Genomic DNA, 24,068 nt, shown 5'->3' with positions numbered 1-24,068 from the left:
AGGTTGCCTGTCAGATTTATCTGCACATGGGACAACACAGGATGTCTGAATGTATTTCGTCCTTTGCGTTTCAGTCCCTGTCTGGGATATACTCAACAGTCAGCTTCTTGGCTGACTGAAGTCTGTAACTATAGCAACTGTAGCCCTTCGTAATAATGGAGCTTCTGTGCAATACCAGCGGCGGCCACACGTGTCACTACGGCAACCATCAGCTACAGTAGAGCAGCATCAAAGCGACTGTAATGCTGCATTTCTCAGCTAATCAGAGCACAGAAACAGTGGGAGGGGCATTTCAGAGAGTACAATTGTCCTTTGTGACGTATCCATACAGAACCTATATATGGCAGTAATGCTACAGTGTAACGTTATTGAGCGTTGAGCAGAGACGACTGTGGTATTGCTGTGAAAGGTGCTTTCTGTACGGTGGTCATACGCATATGCTATAAACGTCATACCCACCTACTAGTGCAACTCTTGCTGTTCATTGTAAGCACAGTGCCCACTAGCCTCAGTGTAATTTACAATCTCGTTTAGGACCGTTTATCCCACTAGAATGAAGACGAAATTCGCGGATGAGCTGCCTAATTCATTGGGCTTGATCATCAGCACGGCAGGGGGGCTAGTGACCAGCCAGAGAATCGTGGAGCCGGTGGTGGCGGACAACCGTGAGAAAGAGGAGGAGAGCTGCAGGGTGCAGGAAGACGAGCCGGACCAGCGCACCAGGCGCAAGGCTTACCGCTGGTGTAAGGAGTTCTTGCCCGGTGCCTGGAGGTTCCTGGAGGAGGAGCGCTTCCAAATCAGTGTTATACGGTCAGTGCTGGGCAGGGCTCAGGGGCCAGTTTCACATCGTGCCATGTCTACATCCAGTACAATCCCTCACACGTACATTTCAGGTCATTAAGAAAAGAATAAATATATAATCTATATATCATAGTGACTATTGGTGTAAATACTGTAATTGATACTGCTGGAGATTGCCACTCTGCCACCATAGCCACATGTATATGCTATCTGTGGCTCTTGTGGAACTACAAGTCCCAGCCATGTTCTAGCAAGGTAGGTTGGAAGGAACTTCTAATCCCACAATAGCTGATTATTAGTGATCATTTTGCCAACCTACTGTAAGCGTGACTGAGCAGCGCCTGAGATATTTTTCCCTCTGTAACTCCCATTTCCCTGCTATTTATATTATGTAGTTTCATGCACATAATCCAGTTTTGGGGTCTTGCCAATAACCTGTTAAATATAATAAAATACAATCTGATAATCTACTGCTAGATTTCCTGTGGAGGCCGTGTTCTCTATCATTTGTACTTCTCATATTTGTGATTCCTCCTTATGCAGTCTCTGGTTCCTGCTTTTTTAATTTATTTTTAAAGCAGGGGTCACAGTCCTTGTTAATTCTGTGCAGCAGTTCCGAGGACATTGTCCATGAATTCATTACACATGTTTAAAATTGGGTAAAATAGAACAAAGTGACATTCTTTAAAATTAACTTTATTTAAGTGGAAATAAAGACTGGTGAGATGAGTCAGTAGATCTGGTGACCTCTCTATTAATGTGTGATAGAAATGAGTCATGCAGATTCGAATGGTGCGACAGACTGCTTGGTTTGCTAGGTTGCGGCACACCTGGAAATAGTATTGATAATATTCTAGAACTTTCATCATCGTAATTTTTGGTCAGCATCCTGTCTTGCTTAATTATATATATAAACACACATGCATGCATAATACAATATTGTATTATGTTTAATATCTAAACATTATATAAATAAACACAATAGTATTTTAAAGAGCACAATCTTTTATGAATTTTGTTATAATAACTAAAATGGGTACTAGTAGAATTCTCAATCTTTTATTAAAAGGCCACTTAAGGTGCCTACACACTTAGCGATATTTTACACGATTTGCCTGATTCTGACGCATCGTGACGACAAATCGTGTAAAATATCCACTCACGATGACTATGCGCGTCCCCGCAGGTCATACATCGCATCTTCAGATCTGCCGCGCTGTAGGTCAGATTTGCCGATCTCAGTCACGATGCACTGAAATAGTTAGGAGGCATGATAGATCATTTGTCACATTGGACAGTTTTTAACACAAAATCGTGCCCACGACTGCCTGGGAGCTGCTGGGGAGAGTTCAAGGGGAAGTCGGACACTGTCAGATCATGAGCACATCGCCAAGTGCGTAGGCACCTTTAGAATAAAACATCACAGTAACTTGTCAGAATAGGCTCTTATAGATAAATTTGGGCTTGTGGCTGGTGATTTTCTTCTATATCTGTATTGTAAGTAATCCTATTGGTTGAGGCTGCTACCATTCTCCTTTGGCAGAAAATGACTAATGGAAGAACACTCAGCTAAGGGCCTGCTTCCGAGATATACGCAATGCCGATATTTACGCAGATTGAGTGATTATTTGCCATTGTGCATGCACGAATGCCACACTGCGCACACCCAGCGATTGTATTGTGATCACTCCCGCACAGAGGATTCACTCGCAAAGTGAGTGATAGATAGCCAGCACTTTGGGAGAGGTAACGGGGGGAGGGGGTTGGAAAGGCAAACGCAGGTGAGTTGGGATCGTTTAAAGTCTGTTTCGTGATCGTGCATAAATTAACCATTGCGATCTTCTCAGAATAATTGTCGGAATCAGGCCCTAAGTTCTGTATTGTATACATTTCAAATGACCCTTAAATGACCAATACATCTAAAATCCCCATTGCCTTATATGTATTTCATGGATATCATTAGCTACTCTATAGAGCAACTGCATTTTAGATATTCTGGACATATAAGAGGAATTTGAAACCAAGCTCCAATTCTCAGTCTGTGTGAGGCTTTAAAAAAATGACCAGGTAGTTTGGCATCCACGCAATCAAACCACATACTAAGCAATAGGTAACTACAAAATTCCCCTATGTTATTCATGGGATGTAGTTAATAGACTGGCGGACTACATGCCGCCGGTCTATATCCCGACAACCAAAGCCCGATGGGGGGGATTTAAGACAGGCGTAGAAATACAGACGCCCCTCTTAATCCTGACGCCGGAAAACAGGACGCCGGACTGAATGGGAAGTCCAGGCATCTTGGCACAGTTAGGGTTAGGCACCACTAAGAGAGGGTTAGGGGAGGGAGAGGGTACTTACCTGCCCTGTCGGGATCTTGTCTCTTCGGGCTGCTGGAGTTGGAATATCAGCCGCCGGGACTTCATACCCATTCCGTTCTACATACACCCCTGACTGCAGAATGAAGGTCCTAATTGACTGCCTTTTTGTTACTATTTTTGTTTTAAGGGCCTAATTCAGAGATGTACGCAATGCCAATATTTACGCAGTTCAGCAATCATCATAAACTGCGCATGTGTCTAAGTCACACTGAGCTTGCGTCAAGGTACATTACCGTAGTCACTTGACTACCATAGCGACTCTTTACTTGCAGTGTGATTGACAGGCAGGGAGGTAATGAGGAGTGGCGTCAAAAGCACAGGTGTTTCGTGACCATTTATCGGGGTGTGTCACAGCCTTTGTCTGCAATCCTGTACACAACAAAAATGGCTCGCGGCCATTCTGTGTGACCATAGGGTTACTCATAAGACTGATAAACAAATGATCTGTGACCGATGCTGCGTCTTTGTACACTGATGTTTGGATTTGCAAAGCTGCAGGTGAATGTCTCAATACATTCCTCTGCTCCTGTGATATCTGCACATTGTTCACACAGCAGTTGCGTACAGGGTGGTAGCTGCAATGGCATTAGCGTACATCTCTAAATCAGGTCCTAAGTTATAAAAGTCATGAGCGTGCAGCTTGTCAATTCACTAATTCAATGACATCACTGAGGCAGTGTCATCCATGAGGCAGTGTCATCTCTGGCACTGCCATGATTCATGCAATCTACCTTAGTGATAATTCTAGTCCGGCGCTTGACCGTAAAAAGGGCACTAGGGTCTGAAAAGGGGGCGTGGCCATGAGAAAAAAGAGGTGTATCCTTAAGACATATCCCCTTTTCACCACTTTTGGGGGCGTGCCCATCACTTACGGACATGATGGGCTGCCTCCAAAGTCTCCACGCACTGTGAAAAGATGCCATGCGGTGTGTGTTGCACCTCAAACCCCCCCCCTGCAGGACACGGCAGGATGGGGATGGCACTCAGCTGGCTGTTTCAACAGGGTGCCGCCATTAGTGGGCAGGGCACAATTTGCTGTTTTAAAATCAGGCAGGGTGTGGCGCCCTGCTAAAAGAGTCTTGCAGGAATGCTATACCTAGACTGAAATTGATTGCAGTTGTGTGATTGCATTAATCATGGCACAGCCCACAAATTGAATGTGTTTGTTTAGGTACTTTTCATAGTCACTTGATACTTCTACTTTGTACACAGTTTCTTTGGAGAGTAACTTCTCAAACTCACTGACTACTAAAGGGGCCTATCCATTACACGACTTGAAGGTCTGAACGCTAGACGAACTTGGCAGGAAAATCCGATCCGAGCCTGCACATCTCTAATCTAAGCAATTACTAAATCCAAATAATGTTTTAAACGCTATTTTGAATGTAAAACTAGCAGCTGGGCCTTTAAGGCAGTGGAGGGTGGTGTATTTGCAGTATGAGGTGGGCAGCAAGAAAATGGGGATTCATACAGTATAACAGGTGGGCAGAGTAGAGGCTGTACATGAACTAGCTCCGTTGAAGTGTTCACTAAGAACAGTGGATTTACACCCTCAGTCAGTTCCTTTTTGAACATTTTATATTTCGACCATGGTTCCTAATAGGAGAAATATTGAGTATACTAAAAAAAACTGACAAAGAAAATGGAATTGCGTTTCATATTAATCACGGATTTTATACAGTTGTTTTTTTTGTGTGGCTCTTGTTACCACACTGATAAAATGTAGAGAACATGAATCCAAAAGCTGCAGAGATAATGGCGTATGCAAATTCTTCTACTGGAAAGTGTTGATTAGAAGTGATTTCTATTCCAATAGAATCTTCCTTAATCTGAAAACAAACGCCCCTTCTTAAAATAAACTCTTCATCCACAATTGCTTAATAAGTGTACTTTTGATCAAGTGAGTTAGCTTTACAAAAGAACAGTGGCCTTGCAACTATTTTTTAAGGTCAAAAGACCTAATTGAGTGTACATCTAAGGCATTCCTATGAAGTGGCCTGTTTAATGAGTTACTACTATAGTGGGTTAAAGTTTCACAACTGTTTATACACAGAGCTAGCTACAGGAATTTTACATTTCATGAATACAAATTACGAGTGATAAACTGAAGTCAACCTTAAAAGGTGTGAGAACTTTGTCTTAATATAGTGCTTTTTGATTTTCCATCAGCTAATCGGTAAATTGTGAATTTTAGTTTGCACATGTATATTCTAGAGCAGGGGTGGGGAACCTTTTTTCTGCCAAGGGCCATTTTGATATATACAGTTAGGTGCATAAATATTGGGACATTGACAGAATTTTCATATTTTGGCCTCTATTCACCACCACAATGGCTTTGAAATGAAACAAACCAGATGTGCTTTAACTGCAGACTTTCAGATTTAATTTGAGGGTAATTACAACCAAATCAGGTGAACGGTGTAGGAATTACAACATTTTCTATATGTGCCTCCCACTTTTTCAGGGGCCAAAAGTAATGGGACAAACTAAACAATCATAAATCTAACTTTCACTTTTAAATACTTTGTTGCAAATCCTTTGCAGGCAATTACAGCCTGAAGTCTGGAACGCATAGACATCACCAGATGCTGGGTTTCATCCCTGGTGATGCTCTGCCAGACCTCTACTGCAAATGTCTTCAGTTCCTGCTTGTTCTTGGGGCATTTTCCCTTCAGTTTTGCCTTCATCAAGTGAAATGCATGCTCAATCGGATTCAGGTCAGGGGATTGACTTGGCCATTGCATAACATTCCACTTTTTAGCCTTAAAAAACTCTTTGGTTGCTTTTGCAGTATGCTTCGGGTCATTGTCCATCTGCACTGTGAAGCGCCGTCCAATGAGTTCTGAAGCATTTGACTGAATATGAGCATATAATATTGACCGAAACACTTCAGAATTAATTCTGCTGCTTTTGTCAGCAGTCACATAATCAATAAATACAAGGGAACCAGTTCCATTGGCAGCCATACATGCCCACGCCATGACACTACCACCACCATGCTTCACTGATGAGGTGGTATGTTTTGGATCATGAGCAGTTCCTTTCCTTCTCCATACTCTTCTCTTCCCATCACTCTGGTACAAGTTGATCTTTGTCTCATCTGTCCATAGGATGTTGTTCCAGAACTGTAATGGCTTTTTTAGATGTTTGGCAAACTCTAATCTGGTCTGCCTGTTTTTGTGGCTCACCAATGGTTTACATCTTGTGGTGAACCCTCTATATTCACTCTTGTGAAGTATTCTCTTGATTGTTGACTTTGACACATATACACCTACCTCCTGGAGAGTGTTCTTGATTTGGCCAACTGTTGTGAAGGAGTTTTTTTTCAACAGGGAAATAATTCTTCTGTCATCCACCACAGTTGTTTTCCGTGGTCTTCCGGGTCTTTTGGTGTTGCTGAGCTCTCCGGTGCGTTCTTTCTTTTTAAGAATGTTCCAAACAGTTGATTGGGCCACACCTAATGTTTTTGCTATCTCTCTGATGGGTTTGTTTTGATCTTTCAGCCTAATGATGGCTTGCTTCACTGATAGTGACAGCTCTTTGGATCTCATATTGAGAATCGACAGCAACTGATTACAAATGCAAATGTCACACCTAGAATTAACTCCAGACCTTATACCTGCTTAATTAATCATGAAATAATGAGGGAATAGCCCACACCTGTCCATGAAATAGCTTTTGAGTTGATAGTCCCATTACTTTTGGCCCCTTAAAAAGTGGAAGGCACATATAGAAACCGTTGTAATTCCTACACCGTTCACCTGATTTGGATGTAATTACCCTCAAATTAAATCTGAAAGTCTGCAGTTAAAGCACATCTTGTTTGTTTCATTTCAAAGCCATTGTGGTGGTGAATAGAGGCCAAAATATGAAAATTCTGTCAATGTCCCAATATTTATGCACCTGACTGTATAACATTATTCGCTGGCCTGGTGCAGGCGACGCCCCTCCGTGTGACGTCACATGGGAGCAGGGCCACAATCGCCGGTAATTACAGCAATGCCTGGAGCATCCTCAGGAGGGGCAGCAGTGTGACCGTCTGAAGTGTCCAAAGGATGCTCCAAATGGCACTGCTGCATAGATTCTGACTGCAAGGTGCCATTCTAGGCACCGTGCTAGCCAGATGAGGCTAGCAGAAAAAAGCTCAGGAACAAATGACTCCGCGGGCATTATACGGCCCCTGGGCCCGAGGTTCCCCAACCCTGTTCTATAGCATCAATCCACCTAACTATCACGAATACTTCTTTTACACCAAAGTTCCGTCTCTGACCCGGGGGCTGGAACAGGGTTCTAATCCGGATTAGACCCAGAACTTAATCCTTTCATACTGCGGCGCTGACCCAGGATATTTGAGTAAACACTGTTCACACCGGAGGCGGATCTGCAGTGACCCAGCTCTTCGACGTTGCAGTGGACGCTTGGAGATGATGTCATCTCCAAGCGCCACTGAACCCGGCAAAACGGGCGGCATGCGGCGCGATCTGAGTAATCGTGACCTGGATCGCGCCGTTTACACTGCAGGGTTTCACGGGTTGTTCCTGTGTTAAACCCTGCAAGTTACTGGGAATCCAACCCTGACCCCTTTTACACCCAGAAGCAACCCGGGTTAACTCTGCAATAACCCAGGTTTTGGCTCTGGTATAAAAGTGGTATAAATTTTACCACGTAGGTTGGTTCTGTTCTTCCCAAGCAACTGGATCACTGTCCAGTTTGTCCAGAAACATTGGTGAGCAAAATGGACTTGATGGCACAGGATGAGCAGCATGATCACTTAGGCCTCATGGGAGCCTTAGAAGAGAACTGCACACAGACTAGTAGCTGTCATTTTCTGACCTGATTTATTGGCCATTATGAGTGCTTTGGAGCCAGGCATGCTGTGATATTTTCTCAATTAGCATGTGTGGCCAAACAGATATGCTAAATCAATTTGACCAGAAAAATGGTTGCCAAATGATTGTATGTGTACGGTCATTGTGTAACCAGTATAAATGGCATCTTTGTATTCCCTGCCTGCTTACGCCATTCATATTTTGTTGGTGATAGAATCTAAATTTGGTTCGTAAATGACTGTGCTGAAGAAACTGTCAATGTAGTTAATGTCAATGTTTGTAACAAACTGTTGTATTTTTACTGTAGAGGTGGCCTAAGCAACAAGCTATTTCTTTGCTCCTTACCAGAAGATGAGAAGTCCGTAGCTAACGAACCACGAAACATCCTGCTGCGGATATATGGTGCCATCCTACAGGTGGGTGAGCTCAGAAAGTTTTCTTAACATTGTCATTGTAGGAAAGGCAATCTAGTAACAGGTAAATCAGTTTACTTTTGTTCTGATTCACTTTAAACTATTATAGTGTGACTGCTTATTTATACTACACCTCTAGAGGATTCTGCAATTTGTAGAATAAATGTACTATACAGGTTCACAGGTACATTCACAGGGTTAGTTACTTATGATAGTAAAGATCGCATACATTTCATAATTGTTTTATTCTGCACATTCTTTAATGGATGGTACAGTAAAAATATGTATATAAATCCATTCAACAACTGTAACTATACTAATATAAAAAATATATATTTTCTTGTTTAACTGAATACATTGTTATGTGGTCAGTCTTGGTCACCTAACACTAAGCAATTTATCATATAAATTCAAATGAATAATACTTTAATTCATAAGGCTTATTATGAAATACCTAAAACACTGCTTGGACAATAGTTATATTCATATGGTAAAATTACTTGACACCTTTTTTTTTTTTTTTTTACCCCTTCACTGCTATTGTATATATCAGGCACCAGAAAATTGTTAATGGCCCCCCCCCCCCCAACTGTTTCTAATATTTCGGTCAATGACCGTTAGAGGTCTGGTAGTGGGACACATAATGAGAGCGATTGCTGGTGCTCAAATGATTACACATTATTCATAGTGAATGGCGTATATTAAATGCAGATATGGAGTGCACTTCTGCATTTGTAATGAGGAAATCATTGTGACCTCACTGGGTCTTCCATGCTGGATTTAAATGTTCCTGTCTCCAGCTACCTTAAGTCTTGAGTAGCGTATGTAGGCGAACAAGAACATAAGTTTACAGTAACTTTCTGGGGCTGCTCTAATGTAAATCTATGGGAAGAATTCGGGAAAAGCTAATTTTCGAGGATTTTTGGGGAGTGGTAGGCATCACTTTTGGTGCTAGTTAGGAAGATGAAATAAAATCCAAGAGGAGGATTATAAATATAACTAATCCCAATAGAAATGTTAAATACCATATCATTTGCAAACAACTTAAACCCCTATCGCTACTGAACAGGAACCATGTTAGAACTAGCTATACTAGCTAGAGATATAGGTTCTGTTGAGAAAATGTTTCTCCTAGTATAATTTAGCTTGACTTCCAAAGGGCACTGTGTTATTCATGTGTGAAACATAATTCTGCTTCATGCATGTGCGTCATTTAGATTTTTAAAGTGCCAGCTACCTCTTTAGGCTCGATTCAATTGAACGCAAATTAAATAGTGCTGGGAAGGAGCTCCCGGAGCTATTCAGTTCTGCGCACTGTTAGGACGGAGAATGTCCGTTCTCATGTCCCTCGCGCCTTAAACATGGTGTTTAGTCACGAGAACGGGCATTCTCCGACTAAACTGCCCGTGCGCGATGCTGTTTTACTGCGGCGGTAAGGGCAGAAAACTGCATTGCGCCTGTACTTTTGCCGAAATTCTCCTCGCACTCCTGGAGGGATGCGAGAAGAAATCCTTAACAGAGCTCCTTCCCAGTGCTATTTAATTTGGTTTCAATTGAATCGAGCCCTTTATGGGCATCAAAGGTGTCCCAGTTGGTGGTACAGAACTGTAATATGTCCCTCAAACTGATTAGTAAATGGAAAGTAACCCCATTAGAGGTCAGTATAGTCCTAGATGGAACTGGGTGGAATGAGACGTTTTACCGCTACCAATTCTTCCTTTTCTTGGGTCCAGTGTTTCTGGGGTTCGGTAAATCTTTCAACCTTTTCCACATGTCAGTTATGGTGCATACACACATAGCGATCAGCCAACGATACAATATCGCTGGCTGATCGTTATGCACCCTCCCTGGTGTGCTGGATGATCAATATCTATCATCCAGCACACCACCTACTTACCGACGACTATAGCGAGGGTCCCTATAGTAAGCTGCTCGATATAGAGCAAGTTGACCGGCATGCACGTCCCATAGACAACATCGCTATCGTCCATACGTGGCTACGCATCGCTGGTCGATGGTAAGTTGGTAGGGACCATTTAAATGAGCGATTTGAACTATAACGAGATCGTTGAAACCGTTCTTTTAAATCGGTACATGTGTACGCACCATTACTGCTCTTCTGTCTGTTTTTCCTCTACCAGTCTGAAAAGACTAGGTTGGCAGCAGCAAGTAAAGTGCTGTTATGCATGCCATCTCCTTGTGCTTATCATAGGCATCTTGTTCTCCATTGCCATCAGCCACAACAAGTAAGAGCTGGACATGTGCAAGATGAGAGACCCCCCCCTATCTCCCCAACCTTCTGAATGCTGGACCCTTCACATAATAAACATTTAAAATTAGGAATAAATTGTGATATTCCAAAAAAAAACAAATACATTGTTATTTTTTCCTTATATAGTATACAATGTCGTTGTCCTAGCAAACCTATTAATACCAGTTGATCTAATTTTAAACTTAACCGTAATTGACATGATAGCTTCTGTGTTTACCTCAGTGCATTCCCCAATCGGTCATGTTCAAAGTCCAAACTAGTAGAGCAATGTGGCATGGACTTTGATAATGTTCACACAAAGGTTCCACTTACTATCATCAACTAATCTCCTCTCTTGCTCTGGTATTTTTCCTTCATAGCGTAGTTGTACTGCACCCGGGCACAGATAAAGAAACTTGCTTTATAATAGGGCAAGCTTATGGGGCCCATACAAGCTTGACTGAACTCTGGCTTATCACTTTTAAATCCGGATCTAAAAAATAGGGAGCCCAAATTGATCTGTTGGTTACCATAACATAAAGGGCCACTTGAACTGTTCAGTTATATCCCATCACACCCTCCCAGCCAGACACCACTAGCTACCTAGATCTGATTTACAATAACAGAATGATAAAAGAACAATACTTTTATAGCGGCCATATAATTTTGTTCAGAAGTCATTATTGTGTTAGGTTTGATAGTATTGTTTGTAAACTTGAACTGCATAGGCCGATAAAAAGAGCAGAATATTGTTCATTTTAATGTCTTATAACGATCTTCATATTTCAGTGATATAACTTTACACTTTTGAAGAACTAGCTTCCTCCAGACTAGGGGTGGGCAATAAGCGTCCCCCCCCAGATGTTGTAGAACTACACCTCCAAGCATGCCCTGCCACAGTTTTGATATTTAGCCATGCTTAAACTGTTGCAAGGGATGCTGGGATTTGTAGTTGTTAAACAGCTGGAGGTCCACTTATTACCCACCCCTGCTCCAGACACACATTTATAATGTAGATCTTAGGCACTGAGATCTTGGTTCTTTGCATTATGTAATTGCATACACCACTAATTTAAAGCTAAACGATCATCATTTTTTATTTTTTCATTCTTTGAGCTATATGATCTTGCTAAAGCTAAATGTTAAACCATGCACATTCAATTATTTTGGCTTCATGTCTATGACTTATTTAATATTTTCAGCTCCTTTTTTAAAAAATGATTAGCTGTACTGCATTTCTGCTAGATACAGCACTTACCTTGGCGCGCATTCCAAGAGTCATGTAAAAGGAATGTTGCTGTCTTTTAAATAAGATGCCAGGCAAATATTTATTTTTTTTGCACTAGGAATTGTGTAAAGACTACGGACTAGATCACTTTATATCAAGGAACTGAAGGTGAAAACTGTTGTGGCTGGTAATGCTAAATTTTACTCTTAATAATGTATAGGACTACCTGTTTTGGCCATTTTAACATATTTTAATCTTAGTGTTTAATTCTACTGATTATTAGTCATATATACAACAGAACGATTAAGTTATTCATTGCTTGGTATTATATGATGACCACATTTTTATTTTACTTATTAAGTTGATGTGTTGGAAATCTTAACTGTCTTTTATACTGACTATCTACTAAAGTTCCAACATGCTTCAGCACAACATAATGTTTAGAATAATAACATAACATGCCAGTATAGAGAAGTGTGACCTGGTATTGTGGCATCTTCTCTAGTTCTCAGTGGGTGGGTTATGTGGGTGGAGATGAATCATTGTTGGGGCGGGGTGTTATACCTCTTTAGTTGTATGTGCATGTGTTCTTTGCTGCAGGCGTACCCATGCGATCGTGCCTTGCACACTCTGGTTTCCAGGTGACAGACACGATACACGGTATAGTATGCGACCTTGGAGTCGGAGAATTATGTAAAGCCTTATATTGTCATTTTATAAGCAATGGTTTATTATGCATGCATAAGTCTTCTTTCTTTAGAACCTTTATGTGACAACTGTGCTTAGAACCAAAATGAACTAATGAGGTAATGTTTGAACTTTTACAGAAGACATAAACGGCTTGTATTAAGGTTACCTATACAACTTCTGGGCTATTCACATTTGTATTATTTAGGAAATGGAACCACAACCAGCTCAAACATTAAATCAATACCAATCACAATAAAAACAGGCCTACTTCCTCTTTTGACCCCTAACAAAACATTATTAGGAAGCATACGTTTCCGTTCCCTCAGAGCAGTTTCAATCTTCTGTCTGTGTTTGACAGCAGGGAGTTCAAGCTCCTATTGCTGACACTACACAGTGCAGTCACCTCTGGTCCCTGGGAAGTGGGGTGAGGCCTAGTAGAGGGGAAAGGAAGGGGTGGCTGTTCCCTGAGGAAGCTGAACACGGTCAGGGTTGGACCCCATGAGCCAGTGTCTCCCAACTTCCTAGTTTACATACATGAAAGTAAAGCAGGAATAAAAGGCTGAATTTAAATAGGGTTAAAACACCCATATGTCCACATACCATAACTAAATTACAGAATAGTCTTCAGAACAGTTCCCTTTTGGAGAATAAGGTAATGAGAATTTAGATCAGGGGTTCCCAACCACGGTCCTCATGCACACTAACAGTCCAGGCTTTAAGGATAGCCATAGCTGAGCACAGGTGACTTATTTAGTACCTTAGTTATTTTGATTTAACCATCTGTGCTTAAGCATGGATATCACTAAAACCAGGACTGTTAGTGTGCCTTGAGGACTGAGGTTGGTAATCATTGATTTAGATGCTGATCAGTATGTAGCGGAATGTATAATATATTAATTATAATTTAACTGAAACCATAGTGGATTCTTTTCATGGACTTCTGCCCTATTTACCATGACCATTATGAACATCAATGTTTATGCTAATGTCTTTCTATAGCATCTGCATTATGAAGCTTTTTGGAGATGGCTTAGAAAACTTAAAATGCAATTTGACATGTCTCTCACTAAAATGCTGCCTCACGGCTGTAATTCCTTAGTTCATTTTGGTCCAGCACATGCACCATCAGATAAGTGATGCCAACTATAATTGGAAAGCAGGTTTTCTGAAATGCAATTTGCAACATTTTATTAATCCAGAACACGGAGTCATTTATGCCACTAAAGCAGGGATGGGGAACCTCAGGCCCGGGGGCTGTATAAGGCCCTCTGAATAATTTGGTCTGGCCCTGAATAACATGGTGCCTAGAATGGCACACTGTAGCCAGAATCTATGCAGCAGGGCCGCCTGGAGCATCCTTAGGATGCTTCAGACAGTCACACCACTGCCCTTACAGCTCCTCGGAGTATCCAGGGATGCCCTGGGCATTGCTGTAATTACCAGCGATTGTGGCCCCACCCCTGTGTGATGTCAGGTGGAGGGGGCCTGGCCTGCATCGGGCACGCAAATGTTATATATATCAAAATGGTCCTCGGCAGAAAAAAGGTTCCCCACTCCTGCACTAAAGGATATAGCCAAACAACTGATTTTTTTTTATCTTTTATATGCAGATTACTTCTATCATATAATTGTTCAGCCTGTACAAACCATTCTAAAAACCTAAAACAATTATTTTAAGATTACATTTTAATCCATATTCTAAACATGTATTTGGCCAAGTCTCAGTTTTTCATCAGCAAAGTATATATCATGCATGCGACAAAATTATATTAGATTTTGCTATTTAAAAACCGTTCCATTGCCTTATTATGGATTAATGTCCATTGCAGGTTAGTTCTGCAACTTGGCTCCATTTTATCCTATCCGACTTTGTCTAATGCAACCAATTAATAAAATGTTGCATTTCATTTTGCATGGGTTACACAGCTCAGCTGCTGTTACATGTAAATCTTTCTTTTGCATTACCTGTAGTTGGTTTAACTCATTTTCTGGGTATAAGAAATGTTCTGCTTTGTCCTGCATTACTCTGTATCTTCATATGTTCCCATACAGGAATTTTGGTAAACTCTTTAGAATAAGGTATGTCTAGCCAACTTGAATGTTTTCACAATATTAGCCTCTGAAAGGAAAGACAAAAAAAGATTTTTGCCATGTTGTAAGTAGTAATGATGAGCTGTAACACACAGCAGCCAACTAGATTACTGCTTTAAGCACTCTGAGTGTTCTCACACACTTAGAGAGCTAACATCTGATTGGTTGTTATGAGTTCTACATATATTTTGTTAAATGATCTCTTTGTGTTTCTACCAAGAGGATTGCTAATGAGTTGACTATAGCTGATACAGAAGTAGAGCAATAAAAGCTGGTTACCATTACAAGAATAACATTCTCACCAAATTCTGCAGTTATTAAAGACTTCCAGTTTATGTCAAATTATAAACAACTACAGTAAACCTGGGTTCTCATATTATAGCTTGTTAACTACTGCCGTTGAGTTAAAGGCCAGTGACACGCTACATGTCAAATGCAATTGTTCTGCTGTTTCAGTCTGGCAGGTCAATAGTGAATGCAAGTAAATGGACCATACAGCGTCCAAAAATGCAAAAAGTCTCTCCTGGCTGCAAGCGCTAATGGTGATTGGTATGAGTTCATTAGAAACAATGGATTCTATTCCCATACCAGCTTAAACACTTATATTAGCATTTGTACCCCAGTGGGCAAGGCTTTTGTGCGAGATGCGGTCATAATCCCAACCGCTGCGGTTCCGGCGCCCAGAATGGCGGGGCCCCGACCGCCAGAATCCCAAAGGTAAATAGCGGGCGGAGGGATAGGGTTAGGCACTAAGCGGGGGGGGTTAGGTTTAGGGTGCAGGGGAGGGGTAGGTTAAGTTTAGAGAAGGGGGAGGGTTATGATATCTATCGACCGACAGGTTTGACTGCCGGGAACCTGAGCGCTAGCATTCCGTACCCAATCCCTCTTATGCTATCAGCCTCATTATACATGTAAATTATTCCAAAATATACATACTCATAGCTGCTTGTTATAAGGAGAACTGGTATTGATAGCTTAATATCCTATCAGGACTGTTTCACTACATCATTGATCTCTTGAGATTGAACATTTCAAAATATATTCCAACTTCTTACATATTTATAACCACTATAGGATTTTTTAAGAGTTTTTAGTCAAATGCTTACACCCAGCCAGTTTTGTGCACACACTTTTGGGGATATATTTACTAAAGGTTGCTTTTAATCGATTTTCATTGATTTAAAATTGATGAAAATGTATCCACATCAATGTTGTGTTTCTGGTGTTAAATCACACAGTTACTAATACTTAAAAAGGCAAATTAAAAATTATATGTTAGTAAATGTGTGATTTAGCCCCAGAAACACAGCATTGATGAGAGATTTTCTTTTATTTAAAATCGATCAAAATTGATTAAAATCCACCTTTAGTAAATGTGCCCCCAGGACTCTGCAATTGCCTAGTGTACCCTGAAAAATGGTTTTAAGATGTTGGAATACATTTTAAAACTTTAATGTTACAGTTCAGTGGTGAAGTGAAATTGTCGGCATATGGATTATATTCATAAACTCTAAAGTTTATTAACTTATGTCTTTTGGAATAATTGTTAGTAAAAGTGGCTTCAAATTCATTCTTTTAACATTTTATTTTCTTATTATATGAAATCCAAATTGATTTATCTGGGAATACTTCTGCTGATCAACACAATATTCTGCAGGCAATGATTCATGCAAATTGAGTTAATGCATGTTCTTGATAGGATTGCTATAAAATCATTCAGTTCAATCACATGTACATTGAGCACCCAATGGAACTTTAAATGATCAGGGAGACCTATGGCAGGTCTTAACTGTGTTAGTATGCAATGGCCTCAGGTGGCAAAAATAAAACCCATAGCATAACAGCCAGTTTATGGGAGGGTAACAACAAAAATGAAGAACATGCATAAAATATTTCCTAGAGCCTGGGAGAAAACATGGTAGTCCCACATATGAAGTGGAGGAAGATTTTTGTCTGAGGCAGAGTGCAAATGTTGGCTTCCAACACTAGGTGCTATGTTTGGTGCAAGTCTGTTGCTACATATTGTCATAAAAGCACTATCCCTATCGTTAATTATGGTGGCTGGAGCAGAAATACATTGAAGATGCTACTTTGATTTAGGGACAGGAAAACTTAAAGGGCAAGAAATAGAGCAATAATTAGGAAAACATACTGAAGCCTACAAAAGATCTAGGACACAAGACTTCTATTCCACTAGAACTGTGTATACCAAACTCTAGATAGCCAATGGTCCACCTGACCGTTGGCTGAGGTTAGGGAGAGAAGTGGGGTTGAGGGGCTGTTACAGTGGAAGTGGATGGACAGACGGGGTGAAAGCTTAATTTTTACTCAAATTGTTTACAAAATTATGGAGGTTATACAGGGGTTTGTAGTAAGTTTGTTCTCTTTCCTATCTTCATGCCTCTGAACAATGGAACATACCCTAAACGCTGTCCTGGTACAGCCTTTGAGAAAAAGATTTAGTGGCACAGAATCCCATAAGTATAAGGACAATCAAACCCCTTACCTTAATCCCATTAAGTATTTGGAAGAACTTGAAAAACACTGTTTAATGATACCCATACGACCTGATGGACCTGGAGCAATTATGCAAAGAATCAGTGAAAGCTGCAGTGTACTTATATGCAAAGCTGGTAGCCCAAATAGACTCATGGCTACTATTACAGCTTAATGTGGCTACTGAGTACTAACACAAGGCGCGACAATCTATGCGGTCTGTTCTGTGTTTTATGTAGAATTGTTTTGTGAGTATTGTGTTGGTCAGTACTAAGGATTCCAAACTTTATTTTCGTACCATGATGTAAGAAATAAAAATGTAAAAAATGTCAGAGGCATGAATACTTTTTATAGCTTCTAGATCTGGTCCTAAAATAAACTGTGAAGCTTAATTTTCTACAAATGACATTTCTTAGCAATGACATTTAAAGCATTAAGAGAAATCACTTCTCTATTTTATTAATTCTATCAGATGCTTATTGACTTTTTGGGACTTTCCAGACAGTCAGTAAACGAGTGTATATGAAATAGATTGGTGTAGCATTTAGTATAGCCATATAGAAGACTGCTAACCAGTTCACAAAGGATCTAAAGCTGGGTACACACTAAACGATGTGTGTACCTAGCGATGTCTGACTGGCGGGTGCATTCAGCAGCATGGTATCGATAACGATTTCCCCAGTTTGTACGGTAAGTAGAGACTGGGGATATCGTTAACAACCCGTGGGAGTGTGCATCGTTAACGATATAGTATGTACACCCAGGACGATAAAATGAAATTGTTGTAACGATGTGTCGTTATCGGCAATAGCGTTTAAAATATCGTCTAATGTTTACGCACCTAAGTCTTGCAGTTTCCAGGATCTTATATTGAACTTTGCACACTGCTCATGTAAATTTTTGGGATAGCACTGCGCAAGTTCTAAGTAAAATAACTGTTTTGCGTTTGCAGCAGCCCAAGTCTCATATTTGACAAACATGTATTTGCCGGCTGATGTGAGTGGAACGTTTATGCCTTAATTGTTTTCATAAATTACTAGCTGTTTTAGTCTATTCTACTGCCTGTTAAAACTACTGTTTATAATCTTAACAGATGTCATGCAACAAAGGTGACAACCAAGAGACGCAAAGGGAGAATTTCTTTCAAGTAAGTATATTATACTGGAACTGTGCCCTGAAATAGAATGATCCGTTCTCTCCCACGCAGATTCTCTCTGTGTTTACTTTAAACCGAGGGAGGGGCTGCCATGGCCAGATTGCCAGAGGGGTTTAGGACTGGAATTATAAGAACAGTGATAGGCAAGTATTCCAGGGCATTGGGATAACACAATTGATTAGTGATGCTTTGATATAGTATATTAGTCTTGTAAGTTGCCATTTTGGCCGTTGAGATATCTATATGACCTTTCACGTGTCATATGGAAGCTATAGCCGTTTTTCCCATGCGTGGTTTCCTTGAAGACAAAGTGATTGAAAGGATTACCTTTGTGAGGTTGTCTGTCTGTGAACCTCCATGGTGCGTGAAGTGAAAGCAGTTTGGGTGGTTACTCTGTGCTAAATCACACCTTGCTGGACTATTTACTTTTTGCTGCTCGACTGCAGATATCACAGTTCAAGTATAGTTCTCTAAGCTGTGTTAAATACATGAGAATATTGGCAAAGGCAGCAGAGCTCTGGAAAATCACAGCAAGAAGCAGGTATATTGTTGTGGGTTAAACACTAGAACCCAATAAACCAGCCTTGCCATAGGATTGTACTTTATGTATCTGTACAAGTAGAAACTGAGTGGAGTTTTCCTTGTTCAAGCTCCATTGCAGAAGTCACAATTCAGACCTCCTGCAATGCAATAAATTGGTTTTTACATATTCAATTGTTTGCTGAACTGCGGGTAAAGTTTTATCATTAGTAGTTTCCCAAATGTAATTGGTGCCTGAATGAGGGACATCTCATAGGTATATTTATCTTGGTCTCCTTTTGCTGATGTGCCCTATAGCAGTCACATAGGCAATGATCCTTATTTCTGAAAATGAATTCAATGTGTGTGCTTCTTGCATTTGATGTTATTGATCCCAATTACGCATCCTAGCAGAGAAGTAAGTAAATCATATTACTTTAACACAATTCACGAAGGTATTCATTCAAGATGATCTGACTATATGTTCCACCTGTGCGGCCACTATCACCATTCAATTCCCCTGCTTTTTTGTATCATTGTAAAAGGTAGATTTACTAATGGATAAAAAGTGAAAGTTACCCATTACAATCAGATTTTAGCTCTCATTTATTTGGCAGCTAGGTTTATTGGTTGCTGTGAGCAACCCCACACACTTTTCCTGTTTAGATGTTAATAACTCTAACACCTAAGAAGCCTAGGTCCTCCAATGTGTGAGAAGGGCTCTATGTATATCTGTTTATCCAGCTAAATTAGTTTTTACCTTTTGAAGCTGTTTTTTTTTCTTCTTCCTTCCATAATCTGTGTATCAGCACTTAAGGGTATGTATCAAACATTCTAAAGAGGACAGCTGGAGAGGTTTCCCATAGAAACCATTCAACTTTTAGCTATCATTTTATAGCCTGTACTAAAATGATAGCTAGATGCCGATTGGTTGATATGAGCAACTTCTCCACTTGTATCAAACACTCTAAAGAGAACATCTCCTCCACATTATTCATCTGTTTTATATATTTTTATGCTGAATGTTCAGTGTTGATCACAGAACACCATTTACCCTTCTTAGAGCATGCATGGAGGCTACCTGAAGATAAATGCTTTCCTGATTAGGGTTACTTGTTTTAGTTGTCTTTAATGGAATGTACTGCTCTGCTCTTTGGATTAAGAGAAGTGGATTAGACTCTACACTGACTACATCCACTCTATACATCTGGTTATCTGAATAACTCTGCAGTGTTAAGGTGGGTACACACCTAGCAGATACATCTGCAGATCGAGTGATCTGCAGATATATCTGTAGGTGATGGTCGTTCATATACACTGAAAGACCATCTTCCAATGCAGCCGTGGGTCCCGCTGGCCGGGGGGAGGGTCTGGCCCCCTCCCCGCGGTTTCTGCTGCTGCATGTGTACGGGCAGCTTCGCGATAGACATATAGCTGGTATACACTGGCCAACGGGCACCAGATATATTGGCCGATCAATTGATCGGCCAATATATCTGTCAGTGTACCCAGCTTTAGCTTTTACCTCTTTGATAGTGGGCATGGTGACAATGTCATAATCTGCTTATATCCTTGTAGCTATTGATTTTAGTGTTATACTGATTCTAAACTACAGTGTCTCTCAAATAGGGTGCTGCAGCCATGGTAATGGAAAGTGTGATGTTTGCAATCTTGGCAGAAAGGTCCCTCGGTCCTAAGCTGTATGGGATATTTCCACAAGGACGTCTGGAGCAATTTATCCCGGTGAGTGCAGCTAGCATGGTGCATTACTCTTTGGCTTGTGTTGTATAAATCATTTTGTGTAACATTCTCTTTTAATAGAGGATTATGTAACTGCGTTTGGCCACTTTCTGGCTTGCGAAAGACTGGAACTAACAGGAAGTTTTTTGGCTTCAGCTGCAGTGGAACTTTTTTCCGTTTAGTACTAAATTACTCAACTGATTTAATTTTACATCACATGAGTGTGACATCAGTCACAGTCATGTAGGGTACTTTCAGGATTACATGAAACGGTTCCCTTTGTATCAGATTAATGTGAATATATTATAAAGACAATACAAATAGCAGATATTACTTCTAATAACTCCTAATTCCATTACTAAACACATTCTTAAGACCCCTTTGTTTAGCAGTGGGCATAGCATAGCAGGAAATTGTCTAATGGAAAAAGTAGCATGGGTCAGAAAAAGATGATAGACTTAATGAAATATGGTTGAGAAGGGAAATGAGAGCTTACAAGATGGGAGAGAGGCAGCAGATAGGGAGATGGAGAAGGGAATAGAATGGGGTGCACTTATTCTGATCACACTGCTAAATGGGAATTGTATTTGACTATTGGATTCATCTCTATGGCACAGTGCACGTGGGTCAAGCTATGACACACTCAAGCTCTATAGCATATTGAATTGAGGTGGGTTGCTGATGCAAAGAAGATCATTGCATTTTTTTTCCAGGCTTCATATTTAAATGAGACTAGGCAGGGTTTACTTGTTCTAATGAAACATTCTCATTTCCAGAGTCGAAAACTTGAGACTGAAGAACTGAACATACCTGATATATCTGCTGAGATAGCAGAGAAGATGGCACAATTTCATGGCATGAGTATGCCTTTCAACAAGGAACCCAAGTGGCTCTTTGGGACGATGGAGAAGTATGTTCAATTTTTTTACTTTCTGTTAGTTTTTTGATCAGTGGACATGTCGGGAGCCAAATACTATTTGATGGTTCCTATACACACCGGTGTCACTCCTGAGCATCCAGATATATCTAAGTTGATCCTAGGCTAACATCAGTTACCCACATTGCAAATCAAGATGCCATTTGGTTTTTGTTAAATTTTATGTAAAGTACATTCCAGAGGTGTGCAAGACTCCTCACATTTGAGGTGTCTTGGAGTAGATTTCTCCAGGAAAAAAAACAGGTATCAGATTAAACCTTCAGTGGGGCACTTTTTCCACCTATCAGGAATACTTTAGATGGGGATTAGCAATTCTGGGCATCCCTTTAATGCAGGGATGGGGAACCTAAGGCCCGGGGGCCTTATAAGGCCCTCGGAATTATTTGGTCTGGCCCTTGGAGATTTTCTCTGCTGGCCTCATCTGGCTGGCAAGGTGCCTAGAATGGCACCCTGTAGCCAGAATCTATGCAGCATTGCCAACTGGAGCGTCCTTAAGACGCTTCAGACGGTCAAACTGCTGCCCTTACAGCTCCCCGGAGCATCCTCAGGATGCTGTAATCGCCAGCGATTGTGGCCCTACCCCCTTGTGACATAACACGGAGGGGGCATGGCCTGCACCGGGCCCACGAATAATGTTATATATATCAAAATGGCCCTTGGCAGAAAAAAGGTTCCCCACCCCTGCTTTAATGCAATGTCTATATAAATTAAAAGCATTCAGTGACAAATCCACTTCACTATGAGCCACCCCCCAACATTCTAAGCTCCCCTTGTTCTTTTTAGCTGTATGCTCAGAGTTTAACTTCATAATCACTGTGGATTTTATTGGAGATGCTATAAATTTATAAAAACACCTATGAATTGAAGTTCATGCATCCAACGTGTAATATATACTTAAATAAGGGTCTTTCATGTAGTAACTGTACAATAGCTGTTCAGTTTACCATAAACTCCTGGAAAAATGGAATGCAGTGTAAATGTAAAATGTTGATAGGCCTCAGACTAAACAGTATAGATCTTAGGTATTATTAGGACATTTTTGCGCTCCTCATGAACAAAGCTGAATTTAACAGCTGACCATGAGAGGGTTCACTTACAAACACATCTCTGCCACACACATGGTTCTAAGCAAGGTCACAGACATGCCCTGTGTCCAGTATAGGCAAATATTGCCAAAGAGACCTATTTCATTCACGACCGGCATCTCTGAGGTCTGTTAGTGCTGTTAGGGACTGACCACACACTGGGGCAGATGTATGAAGCTCTGGGAAGTGATAAACTGGAGAGTGATAAGCGACCAACAAATCAGCTGCCAACTGTAATTTTTCAAACACAGCCTGTACCATGACAGTTGGCAGCTGATTGATTGGTCGTTTATCACCCTCCAGTTTATCACTTCCCAGAGCTTCATACATCTGCCCCAGGGCCGATATCTGTCACCTTCTGACCATATAAACCAGCCCAATAACGGTTTGGTTTGGATTATCAGATATGACCATTCATGGACCACACACAAAAACTGTCCAATTTTGGCTGCATTATCAGGACATGGACAGCTTTGTTTGTTATTGTCTTAACTGCCCCTGTCTTCCATAATATGACAATTTTGTTGCTGATTGCTTTTGTGGAAGAGGAAAAGGAGCATGAGCAACATGCCCCATGAAGAACAATGTCACTATGTACAGTATAGAGCATGCTAAATGTTTCTTTCTTTATTTCTAGGTACTTGAAGCAGGTGCTGAAAATTAAGTTCACAAGAGATTCACATACCAGGAAACTAAACAAGTTCTTAAGCTACAATCTCCCCAAAGAAATGACAACTCTGAAGTAAGTTACATTCCAGGTAACCATTCGATTAAATAGGTTTGCTGTAAATTTCATGTTTTTACATTTGTTAGACATTGAAACCAAACTTAAATTGTTCAGGTAAATAATTACTTCTTTTTAATGATACTGGGTGGGGGAGAATGTAATAGGGTCAGTGTTTGCAAAATTGTCTATTGTATTGTGATTTTGCAGCCTATTTTAAAGCTACTTTAAAATGCAGCAGAAGAATCTGCGCTTTTGCAAACTTGGACCCTACATGCCCCCTGTGTGTGAAATAATAGTATGTAAAATATATGGCTTGAGGCTCTAGTATTATCATTGACTATGGGGTATATTTACTAAAGTGCAGGTTTTTAAAAGTGAAGATGTTGCCCATAGCAACCAATCAGATTCTACTTATAATTTATGTAGCACTTCTAGAAGATAATAGCTAGAATCTGATTAGTTGCTATAAGCAACATCTCCACTTCTAAAAACCTGCAGTTTAGTAAATATACCCCTATGACTCCCCATTTAATTGAAGATGTGTTATAATGGTCATAATGAATCTATTTTGGGAAAAGTTTTGAGTTATTATTATGTACTACAATAAGTCTGTTATTGAAAACTTCCATTTTTGTTTTAGGACTCTATTGGAAGCCACCCTGTCCCCTGTTGTGTTTTGTCACAATGACTGCCAAGAAGGTAAGATGTAAAGTGTTAAGGTGCG

At 40.5% G+C, this 24,068-nt stretch overlaps 1 protein-coding gene across 1 annotated transcript in view; it reads left to right on the top strand.

Annotated features, from left to right (window-relative positions):
• Positions 1 to 385: 385 nt before the first annotated feature.
• Positions 386 to 24,068, top strand: part of LOC148531713 (choline kinase alpha-like) — a 39,161-nt gene continuing 15,478 nt past the window's right edge. Inside the window, exons 1-7 of the mRNA XM_088468369.1 lie at positions 386 to 810; positions 8,319 to 8,427; positions 18,274 to 18,327; positions 20,485 to 20,598; positions 21,372 to 21,505; positions 23,255 to 23,359; positions 23,985 to 24,043. Of these exons, the coding sequence (XP_088324495.1) occupies positions 554 to 810; positions 8,319 to 8,427; positions 18,274 to 18,327; positions 20,485 to 20,598; positions 21,372 to 21,505; positions 23,255 to 23,359; positions 23,985 to 24,043 (832 nt within the window). The 5' untranslated portion in view covers positions 386 to 553. The remainder of the gene's footprint in view (positions 811 to 8,318; positions 8,428 to 18,273; positions 18,328 to 20,484; positions 20,599 to 21,371; positions 21,506 to 23,254; positions 23,360 to 23,984; positions 24,044 to 24,068) is intronic.

The sequence above is a fragment of the Taudactylus pleione genome, unplaced genomic scaffold (assembly GCF_031769625.1).
Source record: "Taudactylus pleione unplaced genomic scaffold, aTauple2 ptg000085l, whole genome shotgun sequence".
NCBI classification, from domain to species: Eukaryota; Metazoa; Chordata; class Amphibia; order Anura; family Myobatrachidae; genus Taudactylus; species Taudactylus pleione.
This window is presented reverse-complemented; position numbering and strand designations above follow the sequence as displayed.